The sequence below is a fragment of the Crotalus tigris genome, unplaced genomic scaffold (genome assembly GCF_016545835.1).
Source record: "Crotalus tigris isolate CLP2741 ecotype Arizona unplaced genomic scaffold, ASM1654583v1 scf7180000024293.1627790, whole genome shotgun sequence".
Taxonomy (NCBI): Eukaryota; Metazoa; Chordata; class Lepidosauria; order Squamata; family Viperidae; genus Crotalus; species Crotalus tigris.
The window spans coordinates 127,565-155,014 of NW_024100466.1; the positions used below are offsets into that span (position 1 = coordinate 127,565).

At 46.5% G+C, this 27,450-nt stretch overlaps 1 protein-coding gene across 4 annotated transcripts; it reads right to left on the reverse strand.

Moving 5' to 3' along the window:
• Positions 1–535: 535 nt before the first annotated feature.
• LOC120299399 (cytosolic purine 5'-nucleotidase-like) lies at positions 536–21,764 on the reverse strand. Of its 4 annotated transcripts, none has more exons than XM_039324220.1 (18): positions 21,564–21,764; positions 17,186–17,259; positions 16,161–16,278; positions 15,954–16,049; positions 14,214–14,305; positions 12,503–12,560; positions 12,184–12,277; positions 11,542–11,595; positions 11,266–11,373; positions 10,981–11,022; positions 10,475–10,582; positions 6,615–6,681; positions 4,836–5,006; positions 4,519–4,570; positions 3,728–3,788; positions 2,935–3,111; positions 2,642–2,734; positions 536–1,255 (listed from the first exon to the last, which is right to left on the reverse strand). In XM_039324220.1, exons 1-18 carry the CDS (start codon positions 21,659–21,661, stop codon positions 1,247–1,249), a joined length of 1,572 nt encoding a protein of 523 aa, XP_039180154.1. In that variant the 5' UTR covers positions 21,662–21,764; the 3' UTR covers positions 536–1,246. The 4 variants fall into 4 exon arrangements, with proteins under 4 accessions (XP_039180154.1, XP_039180153.1, XP_039180157.1 ...); XM_039324219.1 differs by having other exon boundaries at positions 10,475–10,585; XM_039324223.1 differs by having other exon boundaries at positions 11,290–11,373; positions 21,564–21,762.
• Positions 21,765–27,450: the final 5,686 nt, after the last annotated feature.

A 27,450-nucleotide genomic window follows, 5' to 3' on the forward strand; every position in this document is an offset into this window, starting at 1 on the left:
AGTCACATTTTTCTACAACTCAGGGGAATTTTATCATGTTGCCATGTTTTAAGCAACATTTATCAACCTCAGCAAGTTTTAGATGTGCAGACTTCAACTGCCAGAATTCTCTGTCCACCCAGTGAGAAACTCTCTTCTCAGGATGAGTGAATCTGGATGCCGTCAGAGGCTCAACAAATCTCTATCACAGGTGCTTTAAGCTGGGGGTGTCTAACTATGGTCCCTGATGTCTGTGAGGCACAGATTTGAGGCGCTTGCAAAATTAGGGGTGCTGGTGTGGCAACAACGGCACAATCACTACCCAGAAATCATTATAACCAGCAGCCAATCTGGGATTTTCTAGAGTAGTTGCTATAAACCTACAAAGAGCACCTCTTGATAAAAATAAATGTGAAATCAAAATAAGAGTTGCTGCCTTAAATTAAAAGAACTATTTCAGATGTTATTTTTTTCTGAGATATAGAATAAAATATAAATACGAAAACTTCTTTCTTACCCACCCCAACCCCAATGAAATCATTTTGTTCAAGAGAGGTCACACAAATGTATTTATTTTGGCAGGGGTGATGGGTTATACACCAAGCCCTCTGGAAGTGCAGAGTTGTGGGTTCAATCCGGATGATGGAATCGATATAGCAGAAGACACAGCCGTGATGGCGCAGCGGTTAGAATGCAGTACTGCAGGCTACCTCTGCTAACTGCCAGCTGCCTGCAGTTCAGCAGTTCAATTCTCACCAGCTCAAGGTTGACTCAGCCTTCATCCTTCCGAGGTTGGTAAAATGAGGACCTAGATTGTTGGGGGACCATAGGCTGATTCTGTAAACCTCTTAAAGTCCAAGTGCTATTGCTATTGCTTTTCTTTCTCCGATGGTCTGTGCTGCAATCCTACAGTGATTTGAATTCTGCCCTTCACCCACCCACCCAGAGGATCCAGCTGTGTCCCTGGTAGCGAAATACAACTAAGAATTTCTCCCCATTTAAGGGAAAGGTCCAACGGGAGAGATGGAGAACATGGCTGCTTTTGCCTGGGAAAAGCAAGGGTGGGGGTACTCTTTCCTGCATTTGTCATTGGGTGTCTCTAATCTTTCCTAAGTTCTTTAGAAGAAAATATACATCTTTGGAAGAAGAAATAATTAAATGGTGGAAGCATCCATCATTTGGATTCTGGGAGCTCAAAGACTAAGAATGTATTGCATGTGAAATGATCTTAAATTTATTGCTGCAATTTATCTTGACTCCAAGTAAATCAGTCCATCTATAAATGAAAGTGAAAGTAAGAAATGTAGTTTACAAAGTTTTCTGTAAATTTCTAAGAACTCCTAGCAAATTAGAGTGCGCCTCTGGTGGTATGTAGGAAATTTCATTTCAGATAGAGCACACAGCACTCCCTGTGGCTTATCCAGGTATTAAAGCCTCATTGCAATAAACACATAACAACCGGCAAAGTCCTCCTTTAATGATGGCAATTGGGACCAGAGTTACTCTAAGTGAGGCAGCTGTAAAGCAAAATATCACAATCGCTTAATGTTACCAGCAATACCTGCCTTTTGCTGAGAAGACAAAATGATGTCTCTCAATCAGGGGCTCCACAGGTTGTGCCTGGGCAGGGCCGTGGAGGTGGCCGAGGTTTCATTTCAAAGAGAATCAGATCCCACATCTATCTCATTTAGATTTTCCTTGAGAATCAGAGTGGGATGGATACAATTTAGTAGGCTCAGTCACCTAGTTATAGGACAAACGTGGCCTGCCTTTTAACTCAAGAATCAGTCACCTAACTAATGATTGAGAAGATTTATTTATTATTTTTGTCAGTGTTTATAACTCATCCCAAACCCAGAAGACTTCAAAATTCAGATTCTTCTTTGAAAGGCATTCCAATCTCAGCTGATTCTGCCAATTCTCTGACTCTGGGAAGAGAGCCTTATGGCACCAACCCCTCCAGAGTCCCAGAAGAGTAGGCCCAGCAACCTTTTGTTGAGTTCAACAAGGGTTTTAGCTCTTGGACATTGTGTCCGTAAAGTGGATAAAGACCCGAACTCCTGAAATGTACTCTATATGAGGCTGTCTTTGAAGACCACCCAAAGGCTTTAGCAGGATCAGAGTGCAACACTCAGTTGTCGGCTATCACACACTAACATGAATCTGTGACACCAGTACTCTGGGGAATCATAAAGTTTCAGCATATCTAGAAATATTTCCTAGTGAGAGACTGCTCTGACTTTTGTTGCACAGCAATTAAGGCTATTTTTGCAGAATCCTCGACTGTTAATCTCTTAAATTTCCCATAGCTGAATGCCTGAGAAAGACCAGGTTTCAGTACATGATGCCATTTGTGTTTTATTTTTACCCCAAAAGTATCTCTTATGCCAGCTTTGCTCTACACTGAGGTCTCCCTGAGCGCCGATATGGAACTCTGGCTAGGTCAGTGGCATTTCCCTGGCTAAGAGCTTGGACCTGCTCCTTCTCATCTCCTGTTCCTGGCAAGGGCAAGAGAAGCACAGAGCCACGGGGCCTTTTCTAATCCGGATGGGCGTAAAGTCATCTTGAAGAACTGAGGGAAAGGCAAATACAGGAGCTGCCAATTCAGTCACAGAAGAAGCAGGGAAGAAAGACCAAATGACTCTGGCCTAGGTCTACTCACCTGTTGCCTGAGCTGGTGCATAAATTGCCCTGAAAGAAAGTCCATCTCGGTAGTCTCCATTTTTATATGCTCCACGGTTGATTCATGGGGCATCTGATAGGGAACAGATCGAAATGAAATACAGAGTGAAAAGCTACCTTCAGGGATTCACATTTAGATGCCAATGGAAGCAGCCAAAGCCCCTTCTACGAGAAGCAGCAGGGAGCTGCTGGAAAAAAGGTCGTCGTCTAGGTCAGTTCACAGAACTCCTACACCCCATTTCCTCTCCCCGCCTCTTGATTTTGCCCACATACCAGAGCCGCTGGTGCCCGGAAAAGGTAGCTGAAAGGATAATAGAGGAAGTTCACGAAGGAAGCAGCATAGAGGTCTGCATAGCGAATCAGCTGATTGGCAAAGAGGGTCTGATGGGAGCCACAGTGGAAGAGACTTCCCATCTTCCCATAACACATGTCCATCTCATGGGTGACTTTCTGCAAGAGAAAAGTTGCCTCTCTAGCAGCCATCAGCCTGATTTTTACAAAGCTGGATTTTTTTGAGACAATTATAACCAGATTGGATTTATCTGAACAGTATAGGGTTCCTGCTTGTGCAGGGGGTTGGACTAGAAGACCTCCGAGGTCTCTTCCAATTCTGTTATTCTATGACTTCTACAACATTGGTGGATCACCAGAACAACATAAGCAAACACTCCACTGTCAGGCCTTTCCTGTCCTCTAATTGTAGATTTCCAAGCCAAGAAAGCAGAGGTGACATTCTCTCCAGACTCCCAGCCCTTCTGAATAATGGATACCACAGGTAGCTGCCATCAGCGTGGGGGCGTTTCCAGGGTGCTGCCCAGGCCTCTCTCTTTCCTGGGAGTGGCTGCTTCCCTCCCGCCCAATTCCCCACCAGCTGCTCTCCCTGCAGCCAGTTCCCTCTTGAGGCTGCCCTGTACTTTGTTCCACTTTTCTTTGGGAATTTTCTGTAGTTCTTTCTCCGGAAGGCAGAGGTACCACCAGCGCTCCATGAAGAGCAGGGGAGTGAACTAAGCCTGGCTACAAGACCTGCCACGTGGGACTAAGAACCCAAAGAACACGAGGACAAGACCTGGATCCGCTTCTTGATGGAGCTGATGTCTGGGCATTCACTGCTTCCACTGTCCAAGTGCCTGGAAAAGAAAGACAAGGAAGTCTGAGCCCAGAAGCCTTTCCTTGCTCACACTGAGTTGCAGGAACTGGGTCTGTCTAGTCTAGTGAAAAGAAGGAACAGGGGTGACATGATAGCAGCGTTCCAATATTTGAGGGGCTCCTATCAAGACAAGAGAGCCAAACTATTTTCCAAAGCACCAGAAGGTAGAACAAGAAACAATGGATGGCAACTAATCAAGGAGGGAAGCAATCTACAACTAAGGAAAATTTTCCTAACAATGTGAACAATTAACCAGTGGAACAGCTTGCCATCAGAAGTTGTGGGTGCTTCCTTACTGGAGGTTTTTTTAAGAAGAGACTGGACAGCCATTTGACCAGATTGATAGAGCGTCTCCTGCTTGTGCAGGGGGTTAGATTAGAAGGCCTCCAAGGTCCCTTCCCACTCTGTTATTCTGTTCTGTTCTGTTCTCTAGATCCACCCACATATTAAGCAGAGTGACTGTTTTGCCAGGCAGCAGGTGATTTTGAGTGGAGCGAAAACACAGCCAGGACAATCCACCAATCACTTCCCTTAAATGATTCTGTATTGAAACTGTAAGGACAGCACCAGCTGCTGGCCTCACTTCTGAAGAGGTTGGGGCCAAGCTGGGTAGGGCAGCCGAGTTTATGACTGGCCATATCAATGTGGCTGTGAAAAACATCCCTTACAATCCAGGCAAAATGCTAATGGATGAAAAAGGTCTTACTCACTGGTACAGTTCAGCCAAAAGCACATCCAGACTCCGCAGCTCCTCAAAGAGTTCTGTAAAGAGAAAATGGCTTTCTAAGGACAGCATCTGGTTTAGCTGATTGTCCAAAAAGGATGGAAAAACCAGCAGAGCAGGTCCCAGGGACTGAGGGCAACGTGGCTCTTTGAGGTGGGCAACTGAAAGGCCTCTGAAAATGCCAGGGAGAGATCAGGCCATGGGTTGGAAGGTGACTGAACCACAGGTGGTGCTCCTTCTAGGTTCCAGCAAGAAGCCCTCACCTGGGGCCATCGCTATCCCCACAGGCAGATGAAACCTCACCACTCTTCTCAGTCCACACTTGCAGCTCCTTAGCCACTTCTGGGACCACCAGGAATGTGCGCCATCCTTGCCTCTTCTTAGATTTGAGAATATCCCCAAAGATATGATCACCAATGTAAAGAATCTCCTTGCCCTTCACGCCCAAGAGGTCACATATCATGTCTGAGGAACCTAGAAAGATAGAAACATGTTTCATTCTCACATATGTTAATTATGGGGGAATTTAACTATTAGCCACACTTTTTGAAAGTGGACATGAGAAGGGCGTGAGCACACCCCAGTTTTCCCTATGGGAATTAAATGAGAGGAAAAGATATCCTCTTTGTATCACCAAAATGGCTCTCCTCAAGAGTCCATGGAACAGCCTCATCTGCACATTTTAGTAATTGGGGGAGGTTCATGATGACTATGAGATGAGCCAATAAGTGTCAGGGTTGCCCATCAGGAGCTGAAGATCTAGATCAACATCATTTAGTGGCCACAGACAGCTCCAGGACCAGGTTTGCAGCCACTGGGGAGGGGGAAGGCATGTTTAATGATTGAGTTCTGCACATGATGCAAATTTGGGGAAGATTTCTCCAGCTGTGGGACGGGGGGCTGAATTCTTTGGCCTGTGATAGGGTTTGTTCAACTGTTCTTAGGTTCCTACCTCAAAGTAGTTAACACCTTGAATTCTTAGTCATTGTGGTTAGAAATAAGGAGCAAAATGTTTATGATGCCTTTCTGAAGTTTGATATCCATATTTTACTCCCTAAGCCTCCCAAGATTGGGGGGAGGGATGTGATTGATAATTTTATATTGCATGCAAAAAGGTTGGATTGCTCTGTTTACAGGCAGTACAAGCCTTTTCAGGTCCCCAACCCAGACTTTGTGCAGAAAATAACAATTCCATACTGTATTGTGTGGATTAATTTTCAATTTTCACCTTCAAGCAATGTACTAATGTGGGCCATTAGAGCTACTATTAGCATATTGGGGGCAATTCACTCCAGCACTAGGTATGCATCCACCACTACCTTCTATCTCCAGGTAGATATTTAGGAGCAGAAGGGACAGGGTCAAGTCTTATGAGGCAGCCGAAGCCTTGAGGACAATTTCCCCGCAGCACAACACATCCCAAAGTATCAGAATTACTGGCGTACCCTTTCCAGCAGTCAGCATGATTAGAAGAGCGAATGGTAGATGTGCTAAAAGTCTTTGAGATGTTGTCAGAGCACCAGTGCAACTGCCCTTCCTCCACACCCACAATTTCTTAAGTCCCACAGCTTATTTGTGTGCCCTGCTTACCCCGGGAGAGGACACTCCTGACCCTAATCATTTGTTGACAATAGGAACACATGGCCTTGTCCAACACCCTCCAGACCATCCTTGGCCCTTGCTCGTTTAACTTCAAAGGAAGGGCTTTTCCTCTTCTGCCAGTGCAGACCTATGTAGAGCAATCATTCCAAGGGGCCTCTTCTATTGGCCACCCGGTCACCTTTTGGCAATGGTTGTGTCCGAAAGCCATTGCTGCCACATCTGCCCACCCAACAGCAGAAGGAATGGAAGCTGGTCTTCTGGTTGCCAGTTCTCACAGGTGATAAACGGCAAGAACAGCTACTTTACTGCCAGTCCTCCAAGCCCATGGAGACTGAAGAATTGTGTTTTTTACCCCACTTCGCCCAGGGGAGGCAGAAGAGGTATTTATCCACCCTGCAATGAGAAGCACTTTCCAAGGTACGCAAGGGGAACAGCTATCGGAAAGGCGGCAGGCCCAAAGGGAAAGTCAGGCAACTTTACCTCCAGAGTAGACAGCACAGTGCTGATGTGGTCCTCTGTAGGTCCCAATTCGCAGCTTCCCCGTGTCCTGCACACAAAGATGGGGTTTTCTTAGAGTAACCAAACGTGCACAGCACTGTGCACAGACAATCCCTCTAACCCACAGGTTTATGAACAGGTTGGGAAGCTCAATCCCCAGCAGGAACCTACTTCCCTTCAGCTCCTTCTAGTTCATCTGTTCCCATTTTCCCCTCAGCAACCTGACATTTGTAGTCTGTTTCTTTATATGTTTTTTCCACTGTAAGCAACTCTCACAGTGGGGAAACAAGCAAAAGAAGAGCAAATGACTGTCCGTGCAAGTATCTGCTTTACTCCAAGACAACCTACGTCCTGCCTTCTTGAAGAAGCAAAGTCAAGTTGGGCTCTGAAGGCGAATCTATTTATATATATAGCCACTGACTAGACTAACAAATTATTACATCCCACACTGGAAAAGACCCAGGAAACTATAGACCAATCAGTCTGACATCAATACCTGGGAAGATCCTACAAAAGATAATCAAAAAACAGCTCTGCGAACAATTAGAAGCAAAGTTATAACTAGTAGCCAGCACGGATTTGTTACAAAGAGATCATGCCAAACCAATCTTATTTGATTCTTCGATAAAGTGACTAAACTAATAGACCAGCGAAATACTGTGGACGTCGTATACCTAGACTTCAGTAAGGCATTTGATAAAGTAGACCACAACCAACTCCTAGGCAAGCTAGAAAAAGGTGGAGTAGACAACATCATCACCAGATGGATTTGTAGCTGGCTGGCAAACCGTACTCAACGAGTAGTCCTCAATCGCACTACATCCACATGGAGAGAAGTAAGCAGCGGGATACCATAAGGCTCGGTCTTAGGCCCAGTAATCTTCAATATCTTCATAAATGACTTAGATGAGGGAATTGAAGGGGAACTCATCAAATTAACAGATGACACAAAACTGGCAGGAGTATCCAACACCCCAGAAGACAAACTCAGGATCCAAAAACATCTTGACAAATTTGAAAAATGGGCCCTGTCCAACAAAATAAGTTTCAATGTGGAGAAAAGCAAAGTGTTACATTTAGGCAGCAAGAATCAAAGGCACAAGTACAGACTGGGCGAGATCTGGCTCAAAAACAACAGCTGTGACAGGGACCTTGTAGTCCTAGTGGATGGTCATTGCCCATGAGCCAGCCATGTGCAGCAGCAGCCAAAAAAGCTATTACAATCCTGGGTTGTATAAACAGAGGCATAGAATCAAGATCGCGTGAATTATTATTACCGCTTTATAAAACCCTAGTAAGACACACCTGGAATACTGCAGCCAATTTTGGTCACCATACCAACCTAGAATTAAGGAGAAACTTCCTGACAGTGAGGACAATCAACCAGTGGAATAGCTTGCCCACAGAAATCGTGGGCACTCCATCACTGGAGATTTTTAAGAAGAGGCTAGACAGTCACTTGTCTGAGATAGTATAGGTTCTCCTGCTTGAGCAGGGGGCTGGACCAGAAGACCTCCAAGGTCCCTTCCAGCTCTATTCTATTCTTCTATTCTTCTTCTTCTAAAGAACAATGGGATGTGCAGCCCATACCTGAAGCTGGAACGTTACTGCAACCCCTTCCATTACAGAACACAGTAGGTGATATGAGGCATGAGATGATAAATAAACTGGCTACAATCAACCCCTGAAATAAATTATCAAGGCTCAGTACAGAAGTATCATCAGAGAGTATGCTAGAAAATGCCAATAGAGCCCTCACAACAATCCCCACTACCAGCATTACACAAAATAATGAATGGTACATCCTGGAGCTGTTGTAATCCCAGGAATGCTTGGCTACACAATGGAGCAGAATAGCAGTACATACCTCCCCGCCCTCCAATCTCTGAAAATGAGATTAGAGTCTAAAATCAAGACAACTTGGAGAGTCAATTGGTGGAAGTATAGAAAGGTGTGAAGATTTAAGGATAAGAAAAAATACAAGGGTCCGAGTCTGAAGCCCTGGAGACTGCTAAACAAAGGCTCACAGATCAGTGCCCACTTGCCTTCAGAAGTTGTGGTTGCTCCATCAACAGAGGCTTTTAAGAAGAGAACGGACAGCCATTTGTCTGAAATAGTATAGAGTCTCTTGCTTGAGCAGAGGGTTGGACTAGAAGACCTCCAAGGTCCCTTCCAACTCTGTTATTCTGTTATTCTCTGCATGTTTGGATTCCACTTAATCTTCAGCTGCTTGGACTTCTGAATTTTTGGAAGCTGGGAGCAACTCACTTCCAATAACCAGATCTGCAACAGTTACTGCTTCATCAACAAAAGGCTCCATCAATAAAAGGCTTAATAATGGTTTGGGTGAGAACTGGTTCTTAAAAGCCACTTCCTGTGAAGCAGGCAGGTTCTCCGCAATGGAAGCACAAGTTTTGGGTCTGTCAAAGCAACTTTTCATAGCCAAAGAGAGCAGCTTTACTAGCTCCCAGCTTCGTGGACTCAGTTTCCAAAGACTCGGCTGTATAGAGGGGCAAAGGTCAAAACAGAATGCTGGGGTTTTCTTTGCCAGCCCTACTGAGCATTTCTTGCATCTTCCATAAATCCCCAGTCAGACTTGGATGAATGCAAGGAGGTGGATGTCAAAGGCTGCAGCACTTCTTTCTCCAGCAATTGCTGACTGATTTTAAACTAATCCATATCTATTTGTTTATACTCATTTATAGGCATCCTAACTCAGTGTCTGCAATGAAGGAAAGTTTGCTCACCTGTTGTGTCTACCATTCTAATTCTTCAAAAAGTCACCTGTACATTCAAAAAATTACATTTTGTCCCCATAAGGATGCTTTTAGTGTGTTAGTTTGCTTTCTTGGCTTCAGCTTGCATACTACTGTACAGTACACTGTATTGGTAGGAACAGTCAGCATGGATGGGCAGGCTCTCAATGAACTGCCTGAGTGCCATCATGCTCTGTATGAGGCTCTCTGAAATGTGAATGTAAAAATATAATGGACTCATCTGGATCCTCTGAACTATCAGCCTGAGGAGCTACCAACGTCAACCAGGAACCTGTGGCAGCTTCAAGAGACAAACTAGCACCAATGTTGTTACCTCGTTATGGGTAATGAAACGTCTGCAAGAAAACAACTAAGTTCCAAGAGCACCAAGGACCCCAAATAGACTAATTAGCCTGAGCAAGCAATATTCAAGTAATGAGGACTAGATTTTGGCAGAGGGAACACCCCAAGCAAATACCAGTCTAGGAGGGCTGAGCAAATTAACAGAATATCCAAAACAAAGGTGTGCTTTCCCCCATAATCCATGGACAAAAAAGATAGCGTAGGAACACGCTTTTCAAGGAGAAAGAGGGAATGGACTGATGCTCTGCATCCAACAGCTGAAATTGCTTCTTGCTATGTTGCAACAGGATGCACCCCCTCAAACATGTATTAGTCTGACCAGTATCTGTGGAGAGTCGTGTGGGGCTCACTCTGAAGCGCCCAAAGCCTTTTGGGTCAGATCCAACATGGAAGGAGTACAATCAGCCAGATAAGCAAAAAACAAGGCTAGAAAAGAACTCCGTGCACTATGCAGATAGATGCCATAAGGTCCTATAATCAGGAACACCTATATATAATCTGGGTATAAGCAGAAGCAGAACAAATCTTGCTAGCTGATGGTGAGATTTTGTTGCCCATTGATCGGTTTCACTATTGTACACATTCCCCTCTTACGGATCTCCGATCTTGGCCCATTTGGACAGGATGACAATGAACCCTTCCCTGTTTTCATGAAGTTCCTCCTGGATCCTGCCCCACTCTTCTCTGCCATCCTCCCTGCTTTTGGCCCTGACCGATACGCACTGTGTTGACTTGCCGCAGAACAGTTCCCTCAGCAAAAAAGAGGGGCTTGCAAGTGTCGACAACAATCATATCAAAGTAAGAGCGCCATGGTCGATGCTGGGATTTATCCTGCTGTTGGAAAAGGAACAAATTAGGCTACTTGGCATACTGGAAAGTCCTGCAGATTTCCTATTAGTCACAAGCTCACAATGACTGCATACATGTCTTTCTCTCCCTCCTCAGTTACAGGCCTGTTATAGGGACTTTAATAAGTGCTACCTTAACGCTGCAAGCTCTTTGACAATTTACATCACTTTAGTACATGGGACTTAATAGCAGCTGTTTCCCATGGAGACAAATACAGGAGACATGAAAGGAAGGGCAGCCCCAACACTTCTTACTGTCTGGCAGGAAGGCCTGTCCCCCAGCCCAACTACCTTGCTGCAATCCACATGAATTGACCCACCCAGATGCTGCTAATGGCCACCTGGGCCTGAAACATCTCACCAGCTCACAGATTGACTTACCGTATTTTCTTCACTGAAGTCAAGTAAGTATGTCATGATTGCCTGGAAAGAGATAAGCCCAGTGCTACTCTCTTCTGCAGTGAAAAATCAGCCCAGGTTCAACGGCCTCGTTAGACAAGGATGCAAAGCCATCAGGGTCTCTTCCATGCATCTCCCTGCCACTGACCTCCTCCCTTCAAACTATCTGGCTCCATGAGCAGTTGCAAGGTCACCCTGCCAAATGGTCAGTTTGGCACTACCACCGTCTCTTGAACTAAGCATGGAGGACAGCAGGTCCCACCTCACCTTCTCTTTGAAGGCCCGACTTACATCTGTATAGTTGTAGTCGCTGTTGGTGGCAAGAAACATTTTCCCTGCATCTTTCATGCGACTCAGCAGAAGAGGAATACGGGGCTGAAGGAAAGAAGAAGGAAACAAGCTGCAGATCAGAGCCTGGCTACTCCCTGCAGCAGCGTTCCGAGTGTCTTCAAGAGAAGGCCTATCAAGATAGGATTTCAGGGGCTGAAAGGGGGCCTCCTCTGCAATAACTCTCTCTCCAAGCCAAGATATAAGCTCACTTACATCTTTTACCACATACTTCTCCAGGTCCTTCAGCATTTTCTCCTTGAGGGAGCCCTAGGAGAGCAACAGATGGGGAGGCCACGTGAGCTGAGTGTCACCACCCAGGCCAAGCAATGGGGGGTCTCTGGCAGGGCAGTTTGGCCAGGGCAGCTCCTGATGCCGCCCGTGGCAGTCTGAAAGTGGTCCAGTAGACCAAGGCAGGCCCAAAATTCTAACTCTCCCCTCACATCCAAGATTCTTATTACCAATAGTTAAGATGACCTTATCAATGTATTTTGAAGTTATTTTTAAGCTGCCTTGGAACTGCAAATGTAAGATGTGACTAGGTGGTGAGTTTGGGTTTGATTTTTAGTGGCTTTGAGTCTCTCTTGACTCTTGGAACTCTGCACTTTTTTCAGCATCGTTCTTTAAAGTGATTTGCATGGCCTTTTTCTTCCTAGTGAGAGGGGCTGGCTCAAAATCACCCAGCTCACATCATGCCCGTGCCCACTCCCCACATCTCGACCACTAGACCAAGCAGGCTCTCAAGTTTGACTCACCGTAATAAATAATCCAAGGAAATATCTTGGTCTATCCAAAGCGCATTGCCGCATCCATGCCCCTGCCTAGCCCCCTCCTCCCCCTCCCCCCTCTTCTGCTTACTGAAAGGTGAACATGATCCATGGCCTCTCGGACATCCTGGAACAAGCTGCGGAAGGACATGAAGAGGTTGCCCTGCCTGTAGCCGGTCTCACAACTGAGAGTGAAAGAGGAACAAGTCCAAGGTGAGATCCGCCATGATTCCACACAGCAGGGAGAGCCCAGGAACACAAACAAACTTGCAAACTGGAACAGAGTTCCCGGCCTCTGCCCCTTGGCACACTGGGGTGGGCATCCCAGAAGGCTCTAAAGCCCCAGGCAGCACCCTCCACCCAGATGAGGCCAGGCCGGACCACCCGAGGGCTTCAGCCACAACGCTTACTTCGTGTATCTGGAGCAGCTGGTGAAGAAGTCCACGAGGCAGGCCAAGAGGTAGGTTTCTGTGGGGAGGGAGAAAAGGGTGAGCGGAAGCCCCCTCTAGGCCAAGGAGGAGACCCATTTCAGGCTGGCGCTGCTTGGAAAATCCATCTGGCTCTGACAGCTCAGCTTAAACCAGAGGAGGTCAACTTTAGCCTGCAAGGTGCCATGCTTGGGAAATGGTGTGCGCCACACCATGAATACAGATTGCACTTGCCAAACATCTTCACTTGCTCATCAAAGGAATCCATTTCCTCATGGACCTCAAGGTCTGGATTTGTGCCACATGCTAAATCACAAAAAAACCTAACCAATGTTAGGAGAGAAGCAACCTAGAACTAAGGAGAAACTTCCTGACAGTGAGAGCAATTAACCAGTGGAACAACCTGCCTCCAGAAGCGGTGAATGCTCCAACACTGGAAGTTTTTAAGAAGAGACTGGACAGCCAGTCGTCCGAAATGGTATAGGGTTTCCTGCCTGAGCAGGGGGTTGGACTAGATGACCTCCAAGGTCCCTTCCAACTATTATTATTATTATTAAAACAAGGTTCGCATATTGTGCAAATGCAGCTGCTGGATCTTAAACTGGCTCGGCTAAGTAAGTTATATAAACTTAGCCAAAGTTAAGTCACAGGAAAATGGTTTAAAATACAGTGGTACGGTGGTACTCAACTGCTTTGAAACTCATCAAATTTGGGACTCAACGCATTGGTACAAAATTTTTGTCCCAATGCTCATTGTTTGTTTGGTTCTCAATGCACAGGCTAGAACTCGTCAGTGTCGGTTGCCTTGTGACTACATTATTCCTTATGAGAAAAAATTGTTTAGCACGTCCCAGAACCAACTAACGATGAGTACCTAGGTACCACTGTACATACAAAATGCTTTAGAAAGAAAATGTGGGCCCTCTCTACACCAGGGGTCCCCAACCCCCAGGTTGTGGCCCAGTCCTGTGCTGCGGATGGTTTGGAACAGGGCTGGGCAAGCAGCAGGCGAGTGCACACACGCAGCTCCATTTGTGTGAGTGTCGGGCATTTTTGATTGTGTTGAAGCTCCACACAAATGGAGCTGCAAGGGTACACACCTGCCACTCACACAGAACCATTTTCTTGCCCCCTCCTCCCCACCTGTCCTCAAAACCAGAAAGGTTGGGGACCACTGCTCTAATAAATTTTTCAGCAGTTATCCCTCACTTCCTTGTCAATGCTATGCAGAAAACCTTGTCCCCGATTTCCAGAACATCACTGGAGGAAGCCCCAAGATAGAGCAGCAATTCAGGGTTCAAGGGGTATGTTGGAGCAAGGAGTACAGTCTGCACTCGCTTCCAAGCTCTATTCCTTTATTCTCCCTTTCAACATTCCAGTTCTGGTCCAAAACAGTTGCCACTCTGAGGAAAGTTTGTGAAATTTTGCAATTTGCTTTACGTTTAGAACAAAGCAACTTGAAGCAATCTTGGAAAGCTTAGAGAGCTGAATTTAGGGAGAAAAAGCTACATTTTATGCTTACCGGCTGTAGGAAACAGTGGGAACTTGGTGCTTTGTTTGCACTCCACTTCCACAGAAATTAACAGGTGGCTGTGCCCGATATTCCTCCCAACCCAGATTAAGCCCTCCTTTGGGACAGGCAGTGCCCTGACCCAAAGTCGACCCCTCTTCCCAACTCTCCCTTTGTAAATACCTGTCAAATTAAACAAAGTATTCAGAATATGAAAACGTTTCGTGTCGTCTCTCTGAATGAATTTGTTTGGGTAATAATTCCAGATTTCATTCCTAAAAACAGAAAAAGTCATCAGTGAGATAGGGATGTAGTTGTACTGAAGGCAAACATTACTAAGACTTTTGTCCCAAGCCGCCAGTTTTGCTGAAAGTGTGAAAGGAACTCCTAACCATCCAGGAAACCTCTTCTCAGTTCCCCATGCAACCTGCTCTCTTCTAGGGGTGACTGTCCCAAATCCAGGCTGCATCTTTGGTACATCTGGCTCATTAGTAGGGACCCAAGGCCTTTGCTCTTGAGCTCCAGGCTGGGTTTCTGCCAGTTGGAAATGGAAAGAGGCAAAGCTTCAGCAAGGAGAGACTCAAAATCTTCTGGAATTTCAACGGAGGCCTTGGAATAGGTAGAAGGGAACCGTGCTCCTCTCCCTTTCCAATCCCGGCTCCATCACCTGCTTCCCTTGGACTGCAGCCCTACAAAGACGAGCACAAGAGCGGCCAGGGAAGAGGGGCTGCTCTGCAGTCCAATGAGAGAAGAAAGGAAGCCAAAGGTGGGGCTATACTATTTCAGACAAGTGACTGCCCAGTCTCTTCTTAAAAACCTCCAATAATGGAGCGCCTATAATTTCTGGAAGCAAGCTGTTCCACTGGTTAATTGTCCTCACTGTTAGGAACTTTCTCCTTAATTCCAGGATGCTTCTCTCTTTGCTCAGTTTCCAACCATTGTTTCTTGTCCTGCCCTCTGGTGCTTTGGAGAATAATCTGACCCCCTCTTCTTTGTGGCAGCCTCTCAAATACTGGAATTCTGCTATCATGTCATTTTGCAACTTGTCTCATACCCTAACCAGAAGTGGGGATGAGGTTCTTCTTCTATTCTTTCATTTTCACTGTTGCATATTCTCCTTGCTTGACCTGTGACAGTGAAGCTGTCCTGGTTAACCAGGATATGAATACTTAGCTCCTAAATCCATATGAGGTAAAGGACTCTTGTGAGGAGGATAAAGGCCCTTGTTCTGAACCACGAAGCATCTTTCAGCATCTGCAGGAGGCCAACAGCTCACAGAAGCTCCGCCAGAAAGCCATTGGGCCCCTCTGGAAGAGATCAGAGAGAGGAAGGCAGGGCTCTCCTTCAAGGATTTCCTTCAGGAAAAGGGGGCAATGCAAATGGAGCAACAAAGATGGTCAGGGGACTGAAGACTAAAGCATATAAAGAACGGTTGCTGGAATTGGGTATGTTTAATGAAAAAAAGGATTATGGGTGACATGATAGCAGTGCTCCAATATCTCAAGGGTTGCCACAAACAAGAGGGTGTCAACCTGTTCTCCAAAGCACCTGAAGGCGGGACAAAAAGCAATGGATGGAAACTAATCAAGCAACCTAGAACTAAGAAGAAATTTCCTGACAGCTAGAACAATTAACTAGTGGAACAACTTGCCTCTAGAAGTTTAAGAAGAGACTGGACAGCCATCTGTCTGAAATGGTGTAGGGTTTCCTGCCTGAGCAGACCTTCAAGGTCCCTTTCAACTCTGTTATTCTATTCTATTCTATTCTATTCTATTCTATTCTATTCTATTCTATTCTATTCTATTCTATTCTATTCTATTCATTTCTATTTCTATAATATTTTTGTCATGTTCTACTACAGTTGTCTCAGCAGAGAAGCAGAAGATAAACCCCATAGCTATGCAGGAGGGATGAGAGTCCTACCCCTTGAAGAAATGGAAGCCATGTGCACACACCAACAGATTGCCATGGGAGTCCACCTTTAGCAAGTTCCCATGCTGGACATCAAAGATCAGCCCCCTGAAGAATGACAAGGAAAGATTACTGGGTTGCCTCCCTCCCACAATTCATGTCCACTATCAAAGTCTCCAACAGCAACTGAAAGAATTAAATAACTGGTTATTTTGTTACCTGGTAGAGAAGGCAGGATCGTACTTATAGTCCAGAATTTCGTGAGGGTATCCAATGGACACCAGTCGCTCCAGCAACAGCTCAAAGGTCAATTCTTCATAGTCTGGAGATTTGTACACTGCAACAGAAAAGAGCAGAGTCCCCTCCCATTCCTGGCTCATCTTTTTATCACAAAGCCCAAAGGAAAAGTAGAAAATGTAAAAGACCAACAGTTTCTAAGTGAGCTTTGGTCTTGGTGCTTGCTCGCATGGTCATCTCAAAAATTAAAAACTGGGGTTCAAAAGAGCACAAATATTGACATCTATTTGCGAAATGGTCAACTGCTCACGAATGCAGAATAACATAAGCAAGCTGGTAAAGCTCAGTTTGAATGAGATCAAAGCAGCCCACCAGGGCTGCCAAAGATCCCAGCAATTTCCTGAATTAAAAACTCCAACTTAGCCGTCATGGCTGGCGGGCTGAGCTGACCTTCTATCCTGTAGCTAGGATCCTGTATCCGTCTGTATGGGTTTCCTGGAAGGATTTTCATATCACACAAATACATGTTATTCTCATTAAAAGTAATTAACAAAATGCCATCATCATCAGTTGTAGGCTGAGACAGCCATGACTGACTGAGAGGAGAGTGGTGATTCTGGATGGGGGTGGGATGCAAAAGACAAAAGGGGCCCACTTGCTGGAGGGGGGAGCGGGTAACAGTTCAGACTCTTAGATGTCCTCCATGTCACTTAGTTTGTGAATGGGAAACTCTCCCTCCCCCCTGCTAGCTCCCAAAGGCTGGGTACTCTTGAGTTGGTTTCAGTACAGACCTTCTCTTCTCATCCCAAGAACACATTGGGCCTGATGGGCTGAATCAGGAGACATGCATGCAATTTAATAACGGACTAAGACACAGACCACAAGGGTCTGTCGGGCAATATCTCAGCAAAAAAGTGCCCCGAATACATGGAAAGCTGTCACTGGTTATCACCCCATCTCTCCGCAACCCCATGCACTCCAGCGATTCAGCATTCAAGGCCTCTTACTTGCAAGGGTATAGTCCATATCAAAACCAAAGCATTTTATCTTCTCCAGTGCCAAGCTCCGGTTCACAAAGATCCTGGGAAGGAGATGGGATAGCAAGTGATGAGATGGCGTGAACTGGTCTAGCTATAACCAGAGTCTCACACTCTTTAAAATGAGCACCTACATTTGCCTGATACTCGCCTTGGAAAATCAAGCAAACTTAGAATAAGTCCAGCTGAACCTTTCAACTGAAATGGGCAACACAAATATTCCAATGGGAACACTCAGAAATGATTTAATGCCAACCTTCCTCTTGTCAGACCTGAGATTTCATGTATATCTGCCAAAACCCGTTAAACTTCTTCCAAATCTCCTGTGTCTCTCTTTTTTTTAAGAGGAACAATTTAATTCTCCTGCATATTCTGGAAATTTCTCTTCAAGCACCACTGGAGAGAGAGAGAAAAAAAAGATGTAGCCAGAGTTTTGCAACACATCTTGACCCAGGCAGCCCTCAACTGATCAGGGCTAGTCTTCTGGCCATCAGCAGCAGTTCCCAAGGCAGAAGCCACCTGAAGCAGCCTAGAAAAGAACCCAAACAAACTCCCAAGAGAGCCTCAGAACCACCCAAGCCACTAATGGGACGTTCTTTGGAGGCCACCAGAGACTTGTGTGGAGGCTTTCAGAGGTGGGTATCATGGTCTTTCTTACACAACCCGACGGCTGCTTTTCTCTCAAGTCTGGGTGCTTCCTTCCAAGGCCCTGTGTTCCAGTCTTTGTGTTGCATTAGGGTTTCAGATTGGCAGCTAAAGATCTCTGCCAACTGGGCTGCCATGGCAGAGAGCAGAATCTGCCTTGAATTAACTTTCTCTGGTCAAGCTACCCCCTAGGACAGGAGTAGGCAACCTTGGCTCTTTGATGACTCGTGGACTTCAACTCCCAGAATTCCTGAGCCAGCATGGCTCAGCATGGAAACCTCTCCCTTTCCCCTCAGCATGGCTGGCTCAGGAATTCTGGGAGTTGAAGTCCACGAGTCATCAAAGAGCCAAGGTTGCCTACCCTGCCCTAGGAATTGGCTGCTTTCCATGGCATGGCCTCAGCAACCCCTAAGCTTGCTCCGGATTCCTGTGCAACCAATCATTCTTACATCACCCTGTAAGAACATTTCCTGGAGCCCTTGTCCACCCTGCCAAGGGTCACTTTGGATTCCATCTGTTCACTGAGCCTGCTCAACCGCCAGGGGTTGCAGGACCTGTCTGGCTCCCTGAAGGGATTTTCTGATGGAGAACTTCCAACTGCTTGGAGGACCGTTGCTGGCTGCCATTGCAGCAGCAACAGCCAGCAAAGTCCGTTCACCTGCTGAAGAGAACGGGAAGGTCTTTGACTTCAGCCTCTGCGTCAGAGCATTTCATCATTGTCTGCAATCCTCTGTAACAGGACGTTGCTTCATGTAATGTGTCAATAGTTGCAAACTGCCTGTCAGCCCTTCCTTTGCTCACCCAGGTTGCTATTAACCCCCCCCCCCACACACACACACACACTCCTGGCACTCTACAGCCTTCCCTCCTAGGTCAAGGCCTGATCTGCAAAGAAAACAATGCAGATCATGGGGTGTGTGTGGAGCGGCTATGCTGGTAGGTGAGGCAGGAGAGAAGAGTCAGAGTGGACTTTTAGAATGAGCAAACAAACCATGGCTAGATACTAGCATCCATGTTGTCAATGCTGCTTCCTACATTTCCTAGTGGAACCTGTAATCGCATTGAACTGTTTCCTCAGCTAAAAGCATGTTCAGACACAGTTGTAGGATACTCCATTGTCTCATTCCTCGCCACTATCTTCGTTTTCTCATTTTCTTTTCCACATGGCTACTCAATGTGTTAAGAGTTCAACAACAGAGGGAGCAACACCCAACAGCCAGAAGCAGAATCCTGCCATACAAGTCATGGAAAATGTCTCAGACCCTCTGTTCATTCTTGACCTTGTATGCCCTTGTTTTAGCCCATTCCCATGGTATTCTTGCACCTGTGTACACAGGAGTCCGTAAAGATGTGGCCTGCTGCATTTTGGATCAACCATGGTTCTCAAATACTCTTTAAGAACAATCCCCAAGGACTGTAGTCTGCACATTACAGTACTTGCTAGTTATAAGGGCATGAATTACTGCAGTCGAGTCCTTCTGCCCCAGGTGTGCAACTGGCACACCTGCCAAAATGGGCATAGCCTTTGTTGGCTGTAACTTCCATCTGCTGAGCCAACAAAAAACATTAATCAGAAACATCCAAATTGTGAATCTACTTCTTGAAATGTAGCACAGGAACCTGATATATCCATGGCAACTTGCCAGGAATCAACTGCAGTCCAATTCCATCCAGACCTTGACAATCTCTAGGAACTGCTAAACGATGTCAACAACAACATCTCCCTTAACAGTCCATTGATGATGTACAATTGAATATTATCAGCACATTGATGATGCTGTACCAAGAACCATTGGATGACCTCTCCTATATACATAGGACTGACCTCTGAGGCAACCCACAAGTAAGGGGCCTCCAGGCCAGCCTCTCGTCCCCCACCAACACTCAGTGGAACTGCCCAATATGGAATGAGCAGTTCAATTTGATTCCTCCATTGTAAAATAACACCAACCCTCACAGACAGTCCAAAGATAATCAATAATACCAAAAGTTATCAATAGATCTAATAAGACCAGGAGAGGGGTCCAGCAGGGGTCCAGCCAGCAGGTAGCAAAAGACAACGGTTACATCAGCCCCGTTGCTCCCTCAGAAAGCTCATCCCATTAGGATGGTCCATGTGGAGGTCCACCCTACAGTGATTTTAAGCAACTCTATTTGCAAAATTCTGCACAAGATGTCACAGCAACCATGTAGGAAAGTATAAAGCTAATTCATTCATAAGACTGCTAGATGGCAGCCATCTAATTATTATACAACAAGGGAGAAGGAGGGATAATTCACACACTCACACATTGACACGGTGTAGACCCAAACATGGACATGCATACGTGCTCAGCCAGATTCACCTGGAGAATTCTTCCAAAGCTGCTCCACTTGTTGTTTCTGGCCCTTCATCTCCCTCAGTAAACCAAGGGGCCATTCCCAGTCAGACCCAGAAAGAGGCACCTGGCTCACTACCTGAACAGAATTTCCTTATCAGAAATCCAGGAGAATCCCCAAATAACAGGATCCATCAGGTACCCGAAGCAGACCATCCAAATGGTTCCTCTCCCCTAAGGAAGTTCTACGAGGATAGCAATTGCAACTGGTCCAGGGCATGAACTAACAACGATAACGGGTTAAGTGAAATCCCCTCCATTTCCGGCTCATTCAACAGGAGACAAAAATGAGATCCAGAGTCTACCCATCAGTACATATAGAGCCAAGATGTAAGAATGGAGTTACTTCTATGTAACAGAAACAAACCTTATTCCGATGCTTATTCACAGAACATTGGATAACAGATTTGGAAGGGACCTTGGAGGTCTTCTAGTCCAACCCCTGCTGAAGCAGGAGACCCTCTACCATTTGTGACAACGGCTATCCAGTCTCTTCTTAAACATCTCCAGTGATTGAGCACCTACATCCTATAATGAATTCACAACCTTATTCATTGCTGAATAAGGAAGGGCCTCTTGTGGCATTCCAGGCATTTTAGTTAAGAACTGGCTAAGTGTGCCTTTCCATACTCGGGGGCCAAATGAATAAGCGGTGACTGCCCCGGCACCCCTCCGCTTCGGGTTAGGGCAGGCTGGGCAGCCCGGCAGAAGCGTCTCCTTCCTTCCTCAACGGCGGCGTCTTCTCAGCAAGGCACTTTTTCCTCGGCAGATCCGGGACGCCCAGCTGACGCCCCCCCCCAGGGGGCCAGGAGACCGGTCGACCTTCAGGGCGCAGCCGAGGGAGGCTCTGGAGAAAAGGCGGCCCCGAGCGGCTTTCCCAGCGAGCCCCTCCAGGCCCCCAATCGGGCGCCGCCTGCTTCGGAGGCAAATGGAGGGGCTCGCCGGCAAAGCCACCCGTCGCCCCCATCCGCTTCCTCCGCGGACTCTCCTAGCTGCGCTCGTCCGCTTCGACGGCCTCGGGGCCAAGCCCCGCCGCGCTGCCCGTCCAAACCCGCGGCCTCCCGCCCTCCTGCCGGCCCCGGCCCGAGACGGCAGCGCTGGGCCACCCCGCGGGACCCCCGACTCCTGCGGCAGCGGGCCGGGGGGAAAGGCGGCTCCCCGGCCTACGAGGCAGAGGCGCTTTCGCTCGACGACGACAACGCCGTCGCAGCGCGGAAAGTGCCGGGGCTCGCGGGCTGCGGCGGCCGGCGAAGAAGGGAGCGCGCCCGGTGCTCTCCCGGCTCCTGCCCTCGCCCACCACCCCGCGCCTCCCCCACCGCCCTCACCGGTGGTGGTAGTCCCGCTTGACGGGCCCGCGGGGCTCGAGGGCGGCCGGGAAGAGAGACTCCGCGGCCCTGGAGGCCTCGAGGGGGACGCTGCCCATCTCCGCGGCGGTGGCGGCGAGGAGAAGCCTGGGCTACGGCTGCCCGCTGCGTCCCCCTGGCCGGGGGAGAGGCTCCCGGCCCTACCCAGTCCGAGGGCCCCTCCCCGGCCAGCCCGCCCAGGCTGCCCGCCAGTCACCGCCCCGGCCCTGGCCTGACCCTAGCCGAGCTCCGGGCGGCGGTCCAGCCGCGCCTCGACGCCGCTGCTCCGGAGCCAGGGCCGAAGGGGAGGGAGACGGCGAAGCTGGTTGGCCCGAGCTCTTCGGAGTCGCGGGTGACGAGAGAGGGGCGCCGGCTGAGCAGGAGCTTTGGGGGGCTTGGCGTCTTCTGGATTAGAGGGGCTCAAGGCATCCCCGTGCCTTCCAGCCCAGGAAGGAAGATCCCTCATTTTCCCCTTCTCTCCTATAAACGTTTATGGCAAGCGTGAAGACTTTTGCCTATGTTGCAAGATGTAGTAATGAATAAAATGAAGGCAAATTCTTTTGAGCCTCTTATTTCCCAGTTTATCTGTTTGCCTTTTGCATCTTCAAATGTACCCCTGAACTTGTGGTACTGTAAAAGAATTGCAGCAACCAGAGAAAGACACACTGAATCTGCCCGTCTTGTAATCTTGTAACACATATCTGTAACTTGTACAGCAAACAGACAGGACAGGTATAGACTTCAACAGATAGGACAGCAGAAAAAAACAATTACAACTAGCCTTCTTCCATCAAAGACGTGTGTATTGCATGGATCAGAAAGAGGCTGGGAAAATATTTACAGACCCCTCACATCCTGGACATAAAGTGTTTCAACCCCCACCCCCTTGGGATGCTGTTACAGGGCATTGCATGCCAAAGCCACTGGACACGGGGACTTTTGTCCCCTCTCATGCCATCACTCTGCTAAGCACCTAATCCTCACAGTATTGTTTTATTCTAAGTAAATATACCCATGCTGTAGTATTACTACAGGTAGTCCTCCATTTACAATCACAATTGATCTCAAAATTTATGTTAAGTGAGTTTTGCCCAATTTTACATCCTTTCTTGCCTCAGTTGTTAACTGAATCCCTGCCGTTGATAAGTTAGTAATCCGGTTTTTAAGTGAATCTGGCTTCCCCGTTGACTTTGCTTGTTGGAAAGTACAAAAGGTGATCACGTGACCTTGGGACACAGCAACGGTCATAAATATGAACCAGTTGCCAAGCATCTGAATTTTGATCACTTGATTAAGGGGATGCTGCAAAGGTTGTAACTGAAAAATGGTCATAAGTCACTTTTTTCAGTGCCACTATAACTTAGAACGGTTGAAAGTTGAGAACTATCTGTATTCTTCTTTACTATCCCATCTTATTAGTATTATTATAGGTTATCATTATTCTGTTGCTTTGCATGTACACCGAGCTTCTGCAAGGGAGACAAATTCCTTGTGCCCATCTCACGCTTGGCCAAATAAAATATTCAGTTCAATTCATAACATGGGACATTTGAAGAAGTCAAAGTACAGATTAAGTAAAGACGTGGTCAAATGAATGCAGAATTTGAATGCAGTGATAGAGATGCAACAATGGAAATTTAAATGGAAGAACATTAAATTTCTTCTGAACATGAGAAAATTATTTTAAGATGTTTTATCATCTTGATCTGCTATTAGAAGTCATAAAGAAAATTTTATAAACTCTGATTTTTTACAAAAAATAAAAAATACATTCAAAAACTTACTTTTTAGCTAAACTTCTTAAATTTTTAAGTTTAAAAATAAATTAATTTTAATCTTTTCCTATATGTTTGGAGTAAATGTTAACTATGTACCAGTTTGTTACTTGGAAAATTCTCCTTTCTGACTTTAATCAAAGGTTGGAGGCTTGCAGCTCTCTTCCCTCCTCAGCTCATAGCTATTTTGTCTGCTTACCTCCCTCTGGCAGAGACCTGCCCGTGGCTTCCAATGGAACAAACTCTCTTCCACCTGCAGAGGGATCCCTCTGCACAGGATCTTCTCTTTGGTTACATACTCTAATAAGCATCTCTCAGAGGATCTACTCATCAGAGGGATGTCCGTCACCTGCCTGGAAAATAGCTGTCAATCTTGTCAGCATCAGGTGGCATCAGTACAATCAGGCTGCTAGAGCAGGTTGGAGAGCTTTTGCCCCTGAGATGCTGTTCAAAGGTGCAAAAAAGTAGCAACGTTTGTCTTTTCTTCTAGGCAAAGCCATGCCATGCAGAGATGCCTATCACCACATACATGTCACACCTGTCATACAGCAGAAACCAAGTTCTCCACACCCTGCAGGAATGGCCTTTTGCAGAGGTTCAGATTGAGAGATTTGCCTTGCCCTCATCCTTATGAACTCAGGTGGGCGTGCACTGGCACAGGGATCCTGGGCAAAGAGCAGACAGCAGCTGCATTACAGGTAGTCCCTGACTTACAACAGTTTGCTTAGTGACCTTTCGAAGTTATAACGGCATTGAAAAAACTGAGTTATGATAATTTTTCATACTTATGACAATTGCAGCATCCCCATGGTCACATGATCAAAATTTAGATGCCTGACAACTGACTCACATTTATAACAGTTGCAGTGTCCTGGGGTCATGTGATCACCTTTTGCGACCTTCTGAGAAGCAAAGTCAATGGGGAACCCAGATTCACTTAACAACCGCACTCATTCACTTAACAACTGTGGCAAGAAAAGTCGTAAAATGGGGCAAAACCCACTTAACGAATTTCTCACTTCGGAACATAAATTTTGGGCTCAGTTGTGGTCTTAAGTTGAGGATTCCCTGTAATTGAGCAGCAGGCCCAGAAGAGTCACTGTCAGAACTGGCAGCAGCAGGGAAGATCCAGGGAGGGAAGGCAGCTGCTGCCTCCTGGTAGATGAGTGGGACTCCTTCCGCCTTCGGTCTGCACAGGGAAGCTCCCATCCACACCAGAGTGCTCTGGGGAACAGCTGCAGACGTCCCTCCCTTGCCTGTCTCCTCTTCTTGCAGGGAGCAATAGCTGCCCACAGGAAAATCCCGGCAATAAAATGGGCCACAGGTACAGGGATCACAGAGCACCCAAGGCTGCATTAAATGGCAGAAGCAACACACTTCCTAGGGGAGCTGCCATCCTGGTCAGTCATGCCTAGCAGTGACAGGAGAGGCACAATCCGCTTATGACAAAAGGGTTTATAGACCTTGTTCCAAAGGGCAAGGGTTCCCAACCCCAGGCCACCGTCCGGTACTGGGCCATGGACCATTCAGAATCAGGCTCTGCAAGTGGCAGGTGAGTGCATACACGTCTCTATTTGCACAAGCAACAGGCACTCACTCACACACACACGTGAAGCTCCATTTGTACAAGTAGCATGTCTTTGTCCTTGCCATAGTAATGTGCCACCAAGGAGTCCCTGAGAATTGATCAAAGACAATTGTCTAGACAACACAAACCAGAGGAGAACCAGCAGCAAGGAGATGGACTCGGTGACAGTAGTAATGAGTGCATCGTTGTGAGACCCGAAGAACCAAGTGTCCAGCCCTCCTGGGCTCGACATGCAGAGCGGGGGGGGGGGGGAGGAGAAGGACGGCACGCTGGGGGAGAGGACAGCCAGCACTGGCTCCACGCAGCTCAACCTCCACGACGCAGCAACCTTTCCGGTGAGGCGTTTCAGATGGTGGTGCTCCGGGCGGTCGCCGGGCAGCTGACGTTTCGGAGCTGCGCCCACGCAGCGGAGGCCGCAAGAACAGCTGACAAGGGCCCCGCCGGACAGCTGACGGGCGGGAGAGCCACGCTGACAGGGCGGAGCTTCCCAGGATGCCGGAAACCAGACAAACGTGCAGGAGGGAGGGGCATAAAGGAACTTTATGAGGAAAAAGTATGCATCATAAGCTTATAATATTTAGAATATATATTCAAAAAAATCATTTAATAGAAATGTAGAAAACCTATATTAAATATCTTCTATATATTTATTGTGTATTTAAAATACATAATAGTGAAAATAAACTTTCAGTTAAATACATGTTTCCACTAGTCAGATTTACCTTGCATGAAGGCAAACCATTCAGATCCCTCCTTCTCTGAGTAAGCATGGGCAGCAAAGCCATGTTCTTGGATGGCCTGGTTTCTTGAATGGCCTGCTAGCTCTTCCAAACAAAATGGCTAATCAATATTGCTAGCCCAAACGGACCCCAAAAGCACGAGGGCAATGGATGGATAGAACCTGAAGATGAGAGAAGGGTGGAACACCCAGTTCATGGAATAGATGAAAAGGACATCCCATTCCAGAGTTCCAGGTCAGAAGCCTGGGAGGAATAGCTGTGAGACCAATTGATCAATTACAGCACAGGGGTCATTCTGATCCAGAGAACTGCTGACAAGCTGGAAACTTCATTCCTAACCCAAGATGCTGGTGACAATGTTGAAATTCTGGGGATTTTTCTGCAATCTATCAGGATTTATGATATTTTTTGTGAAAACAAAGAAAGGCTGTTCAATATATTGTCCCTGCTAAAGATTTCCGCAAAACAGAAGATCAGAACGATTTATTCTGTTTGCATAGTTATGTCCCTTCCCCTTGTCTTCTTCATCAACCCCTAATATATACTGCTCTGCCTAGGGCACAGCCAGCACCATGTACAGCATAATTTCTTTCTCCAGCATCCCCTACATGCTATTACTGCAATTGGCACAGAATCTGACATCCAAACCTCTTCAGAATCAGGGTTTCTAGAAAAAAGAGTTTCATCAACTCCTTTTGATATTTTTTGATGTTTCAATTATTATTTTTTAATTTACGTTTAAGCAGATTTAACTTCCAAAAACTTTGGAAAAGTTTAAAAATCTTTTGTGAACTTTATTCTCATTGCTGCTAATAACTGACATTTTTGTATTGGTGTGCCCAGAAAGTGTTGTGACCTGCCAAAACCATTGATCTGAGCACATGTAAGAGTCCATGTCAAGGCTTACACCATTGCAGTAAGAATTGTAAAATGTCATTATTTAGATAATCAGTCAGCAACTCTGTTTAAAATGACGCTGGAATATCGAGTTACTGTGAAGAATATCTAAGTATAAAATTGCTGTGGTGATGTCCTGTTATCTCAACAAATACTTGGAAGTATTTGTTTCTTTGACTTCTAAAAAATAAACAGGACTTTGTGATGGTTAATTTGGCCAGTTAGTCTGGGAGAGAAGCATTGGCTCCAACAATTTTGGACAATTTTTCTCCAGTCTCCAATTTTCCTTTTCTCAATAAAGCGGTGCAGAACATAGTTGGGCTGCAGCTTCAAAGAAGTCTGGACGAAATGGGTAGACCACAGGGGTCCCTAACCTTTCTAGCTTTGTGGACCGGGGGAAGGGGAGGAGGAAATGGTTCCATGCAAGCAGCAAGTGCATGTGCACAACTCCATTTGCACGAGCAGCGGGTTCTTGCACGCGCCTGAAGCTCCATTTGTGCAAGGCACTAAAAGTTCCTTTCTGAGAACTGCATACTAGAAAAGCTACTACAGCTAGACCTTGACTTACAACCACAGTTCAGCCCAACATTTCCATTGCTAAGTGAGACATTTGTTAAGTGAGGTGTGCCCCATTTTACATAATTATAATTCGTCATCACTGCAGTTGTTAAGTCAGTAACATAGTAACATAGTGAATCAGGCTTCCCCATTGACTTATCGGATCACAAAAGGTGATCCCAGGACACTGCAGCCATCCTAAATACATCATAGTTGCCAAGCATCTAAATTTTGACCATGTAGCCATGGTGCAGCAGTCAGCAGGTGTGAAAAATGGTTATAAGTCATTTTTCAGTGCCGCAACTTCAGTC

Bases quoted from the DNA above. Each gene is read 5' to 3' on its own strand.
- LOC120299399 (XM_039324219.1), bottom strand. From the start codon at position 21,661: ATGGGCAGCGTCCCCCTCGAGGCCTCCAGGGCCGCGGAGTCTCTCTTC. The intron at 6,682-10,474 runs GTGCGTATCGGT...CTTTGTGTGCAG, and splicing joins TTCTGCGGCAAGTCAACACA to GACACGGGGAAGCTGCGAAT. The intron at 3,112-3,727 runs GTCTTGTCCTCG...TTTCTCTTGCAG, and splicing joins CCATCAAGAAGCGGATCCAG to AAAGTCACCCATGAGATGGA.